We start from the raw sequence: 6000 nt of genomic DNA on the forward strand, positions 1-6000 counted from the left end.
TTAAGTTTCTTTTTTCTTTGTCACAATGATAGTATGATGGGATTCATGCTTTATGGTTCTAAACAAAGCAGATGTTTAATATTTCACCTCACTGAGAGTGATGCTTATTACACTGTTTATAATATTCTTTGTACAATATTAATCCTGATAGAAAATTGGATCTTAATCAGGTGAATAACGCTAATAAAGAGTATCAAAGTTTTGCAATTTCTGACTATTAGATTAGAATCTTTTTTTAAATAATGGTGCTGGGAGATATAATTTACTTCTCTTTTAGCTTAACTATCATATATTTTAATACGTAAAGGAATGGTACGTTGTAGAGTAAAAAACGACATTTTTTATATGCAAATCTACATAAGAATTATTACAACAGGAGTAGGAAGAGAATACATCCATTTAACAGCCTTTGTTAGAGAGGGTGGTGGCCTATATAACGCATTTAATAGTACATAAATGAAGCATAAGTATCCATCTTAACATGTAGATATATATCTCTTGTGTTTGTACAATTTACAAGCCATTCAGGCATTTAGTTACTTTATCCTAAAATCATTCTTTTGAGATATTCTGTCTTATTGCACCCATTTTACAGCTGAAAAAATTGCTAAAATCTGAGGATCAAATAAATGGCCAGGACACATAGCTAAGAAGAGACAGAGATGGGATTCACTTAAAGCCAGTGCTCTCTCCACATCTCTGCACTTACCCGAAGCAGAATCCAAAATAGCATTATACTATAATACATATTCCAATATTTTATATATATATATATTTTTTTTTCATTGTGAGGCAGAGCCCAACTTTTCCTCTAGAAGTACATTTCTGATCTGAAATACCAGTTAATGGAATAATAAGTTTCAATATATGTAACTCACGTTACAGATAACTTTTCAGGAATCTCACTAAGGGACACAGGTGAATATTTGTGTAACATGGAAAGTTTCTAGCAAGCATTGTTTCACATATTTAGTCATTATCTCCAATTTGTCAAAAGCTAATTGATACAGAGTATAACTTCAATATCCTAATATAGCTAAGACATTTCCTACAAATCAATTAACCATGATACGGAGCTTGAAATTATACTTAACTGCTATGTGATCAAAAGACAAACCACCGGAGGTGTCATAACTACACATTTTGTTATGAGTCTTAACATTTCTAATAGACTAAAAGCACAGTATGATCCAATATTTCTGTGAGTTTCCTGTGTCAGAGGCACTGTTTGTGAATATAATTGGCTTCATTAAACCCAACCAGGCAGTTTATTAATCAGTAGGCTAGATTGGCAGAGAATGTGATAGAAACTATTTATCTACGACATGTTTAATATTTTACATTAATATAAAAAGCTGCTGCTTTGGCATATAATCAGATAAACTTGAAGCAAGCAACAAGTATCATGAACTGTTCCCGCTTGAATTAACTTTTCACCCATATCCACATAACAAGTATCACAAAGCCATCAAATCAAAGGACTGTGGCCCTGAGAACACCTTCCGAATATGGATGATGAAAACCATTATGGAGGCCAACTGAAGAATTTGCCTTCAAAGCGTATTTTTTTGTTTTGTTTTGTTTGTTTTGTTTTTTGTGAGGAGGACTAGCCCTGAGCTAACATCCGATGCCTACCCGCCCTTTTTTTCTTGAGGAAGATTGGCCCTGGGCTAACATACGTGCCCATCTTCCTCTGCTTTGTATGGAACACCACCACAGCATGGCTTAACAAGCGGTGTGTCAGTGCGGGCCTGGGATCCGGAACCAGCGAACCCAGCACACGCACTTAACCACTGAGCCACCAGGCCAGCCCCTCAAAGCGTATTTTTGACTTGTAAATCATCCAGAAAAGACCCATTGCACCACACCTTCAACAGAAGTACTAGATTTAAAAATACCTGGTGATCTTCTTTTGGAATTTGTTCACCCCCTGAATGATGGTGTTCCAGCTTAAGTCCTCTTAACTATGTGGCATCTTTTAAAAATAAAAATCTTTACAGAAAAAATAAAAACTTTTAGGAAGAGTGATACTAGCATCACCAATTCTCCACTAAAGAAATGAAAATAATGTTCACAAAGAGAGACAACCAAAAATGAGTGTTCATATCTTCTGTGGATAATCATCAGGAGAAAAAGAACACTTTTGGCAGTCAAAATGCAACAGTGCCTATTTTAGTTCAATTGGCTTGTTACAACCAGATACATTGGTCCATACAAAGTATATGTGACTTTATGGACAAATAACAATAAATTATTTTAAATGTAACTTTAATGTCTTCTTATGTAAGGACAATCTGATGACATTACTGTGAAGAACTTTTCAACAATTCCACACCAATGCATACCATATAAAAGAGAACTCTGATAAAGCACAACAGAAACCAGCAAGTTCTATAACATTTTCAGGAAAAGTACTGCATATTCAATTATATGTCAAAAGTAATGTTATATGTGAGAATATTATAACTTCATTTTTAATTTTAAAGGTCATTATGAAAGTGATATTATCCTTAGAAATTATTTAACAAAACTATAAATTGCATTTTCCAACTAATCTCATTTGAATTTCATTTTTCTCCCTGCTGAACCATTTCACTGGGAGAAAGAATTGGCTTGTATTCTGTTGTGAAAGATATGAAGTTGATGGAAAATATTGTAATTTGACAGTGCATGACTTTTATTACGAACAAGGAAAACATTAGTGACATCTATCATGATTAGGTTATACATCTACACAAACATACACCAAATTAAATAACTCCTTTCAGAAAAACTATGACAATTTTATTAGAGCAACAACCTCATATACTTACTACAATTGCCATTCAATCAAGGACTATCATTTTCAATCCACAATATAACATAAAACTCACAGATACAATACATGTAGTCTTTCCCACACCCATCAGCTGCTCTCTGTGTGTACACACAGGCACAGAGCAGTATCTAATCCTTTATGAATCATGTTTAAACTGAAACAGATTCAAAAGGAAAAGTGAAAAGAGAAAAATGCATGTCTACTTCACCATGCTTTGTGAAAGAAATTTTATATTAAAACAATGCAAGGAGCGCAAGAGTGTGTTTGAAGTGCTCTTGGAAAGTTCTCTGAATGTAAATAAGGTGAAACTAAAGCAATATTGGTAAAACTAATCACACTGTTCAGCTAACTTGAGCCATATAGACCTTGCTAGTCATTCGGCAATGCTGAGATTTGTTAGCTGTGTAATTACAGGCCTCTCAAATTTCAACAGCTAACTCCAAATGCAATCATCTTCATTCAAGCCCTGAGATCTTGTAACCCACAGACCAGTAAGGATACCACTTAACAATTTCCCCAAAACACTAAAAATGGATTCTGCATGTGGTAAAAGAGATTATATGGTAGTTTAAAGCATCTAGTCCATAGGTGAGGATGTCTATCCCTATGTGTCACACTTCTCATACAGATAGAACCCGAAATCATGCACAGGTTCATCCCTGAATTCGATATGAGTCATATCAAACACTTCTCCATGGGATTTTAGAAGTGGTGCGGCTCTAAAGCCTTTTAATCCTGTAGGTGAATTACTAACAGCAAAGAGATGAACTGAACTACCATCAGTACCTACCGATGGAAGGATGCACAATGAGATAACTCCTAGGTAGTTTTAGCACCCCCTTATTTTCATGGAAGTCGTTGCAGAAAATTCCAAGCCTCTTAAATATTGGTCACATAGTTCCTAAAAGTGAAAATCTATGCATGTCAGGCTCGATACTACACTTAAAACCTATTCCTTTTCTAAGCCAACATATTTTTTGGATAACATTAGCCGTGCCTGTGGGTAACACCTTTCAGAGCTACAGCAAACTAAACCAGTTCAACTGAAGCACGTTAAGGGGGAAAAAGCACTTCGGAGCCACAACCTGCCCCTCGTTTTCTCTTTTCCCATACCCTTCATTACCCCAACATTTACAGAGAAACACAACTTTAGGCATTTTGGAAGTAACTGCTCTTTGTGGAAACGACACATACACATCCCCAAATCCCTAAGACTGTTTTCCCAGCACACAGACCTGGGAGGCTGCACCACCTCTCGAGTGACTTAATTCTGAACGTAGTGGCTCGAACCAGCTGAGTAGCAAGCGATGGAAATACACTGCACACCAGAATAAGAGGAAGGGTGGCGAAAAAGGAGAGCAGCTTTGCTTTCAGCCATTAATTACGGATCACTCAAATATCGCATCGCAATCTCCCATACACACGCACAGATTTCCAAACCTGGGTTTTAGGCGGCGCTTTCCAGAGCCTTGCTATCTATTGTCAGGACGCAGAAGCCCCCGAAACCTGTGAATTGAGCTGAAAATGATTCCTCTGGAACCGCTAAATATAGACTAAAGGGACTCTGGATCCGGCAAGCAGCGAGAGACTAAAGAAATGGCCATGGACGCATATGACTAAGTATTTCCATTTTGTTCTAACCAAACATCGTAATGACATTGAACATAAGGGCAAAAGACTGGAGGGAAGTCCTCCCCACCCCCACCCCGTCTTCTCCCGTATATTAGGGACGTCATGAATGCAACAGGGATGTTCTTGAGGGTGGCGAGGAGCAGTATTGTTGGTGTTGCCCTATATACGCCTCCTCCGGGGGAGATGGGTGGCAGGGAGGGGGAGCACGCAGAGAAGCCACTTGGTAACCGCTCCAAGAAAGGCACTAACCCTGGCCCCCATTCCAGGAGAGCCGTCTTCTGAGAGGGCACCCGGCGCGATCGCGGTCCTCCCCCGGCTGGCAGGACGCGCAGCAGCCGCCGCCGCCAGCCGGCCGAGAGCCGAGGACCAACCCCCACCGGCGGCGAGGAGGAGGAGGGCGAGGAGGAGGACGACGCCGAGAAGGAGGATGCGCCTGGCCCCAGCAGCAGCCCAGCGAAGGCAACTCACCGAACGGCGCGGCGCCCGATTGCTTCCTCGCGAACATGCACCCGCCACCAGCTACAGCTCCTCAGTCCGGGGAAAGGCGTGCGCGCCGCCGCCCGGCTTCAGGGCAAGGTCCTGACCTTGCCCAACTGCAGCATCTTCCGCTTTTGTTGTCTGAGCGCGGCCGCGGGACAAGCGATGCTGGCGGGGAGCAGGGGCGAGCGCCGCGGGGGAGAGGCGGCTCCCGACGCGAGTGCGCTGCGCCCGACCCGGCGGCCCCTCCGAGCGCGGCGAGCGCAGCGCCCCCTGCCCGGCTCCACGGGCTCCGCGGGATCGGGGCTCCTCGGGGCTCCTCCGGACTCCGGGCTCCGCCGCCGCCGCCGCCGGCCGGGCTGGGAGAGCAGCCGCCGCCGCGCCCGCCGCTCCGCTCGGCCGGCTGCGGCCGCGGGCGCGAGCCTAGGGCCGCCGCCGTGCGGCGCCCCGCGCACGGCCCGCGCCACCTGTGCCGCCGCCGCCGCCGCCGCGGGCGAGGCTCCTCCCGCGGCGCGCGGCAGCCTCAGCCTCCACCTATGCCTCGGCGGCCGGCTCGGGCGCCTGGCTAGTGAGGAAGCGTCCGCCCCGCCGCCCAAACCTGCCCTGGGTGCCGAGCATGCCCAGTGCCGCCGCGAGAGCGCGGCGCTTCGCCGTGCGCATTCCACTTCTCCTGGTTTTCGCGGCAGCAGCAGCAGCAGGAGAGAGGGGAGGAGGCCGCGGGTTGGGAGAGGGCCGAGCATCCTTGGGAACGCACACCCTGGCCCTGAGATGGGTGGATGTTCGGGAACTAGGGGAAAGCTGGAAGGGATCCGGAAAGGCCTGGAACCCCGGGTTGGACCGGTTCTCAAAGGGCTGGATCCTTCATTCACGTGCAAGATGCTCATAGTTTATTGTGCTGGGGCAGATGTCAGCCTGCAAACAAAGGCGCAGGGTGGAGGGCTTCTAGAATAGCTTGTGTGTGCACTGGGGGCGGGGGACAGGCTGAATGTGCATGCTTCTGGATGGAGGTGGATGTGGTTCTAGAGCAAAGAAGGCAGGACATCCATCTGAGGTCTTCCCACAGCGCCTGTCCA

General features: G+C 44.8%; 1 protein-coding gene across 3 annotated transcripts in view; it reads right to left on the reverse strand.

The window, feature by feature from the left end:
• Nucleotides 1-5407, reverse strand: part of CTNND2 (catenin delta 2) — an 879093-nt gene extending 873686 nt beyond the window's left edge. For all 3 annotated transcript variants that reach the window (XM_087443138.1, XM_087443127.1, XM_087443130.1), the window contains exon 1: nucleotides 4919-5407. Coding sequence is in view for 1 of the 3 variants with exons in the window: in XM_087443127.1 (XP_087299253.1) it covers nucleotides 4919-4955 (37 nt within the window). In the remaining 2 variants the exon portion in view is untranslated. The remainder of the gene's footprint in view (nucleotides 1-4918) is intronic.
• Nucleotides 5408-6000: the final 593 nt, after the last annotated feature.

Source organism: Ceratotherium simum, chromosome 18, assembly GCF_057802395.1.
Source record: "Ceratotherium simum simum isolate JZ-2026a chromosome 18, ASM5780239v1, whole genome shotgun sequence".
Taxonomy (NCBI): Eukaryota; Metazoa; Chordata; class Mammalia; order Perissodactyla; family Rhinocerotidae; genus Ceratotherium; species Ceratotherium simum.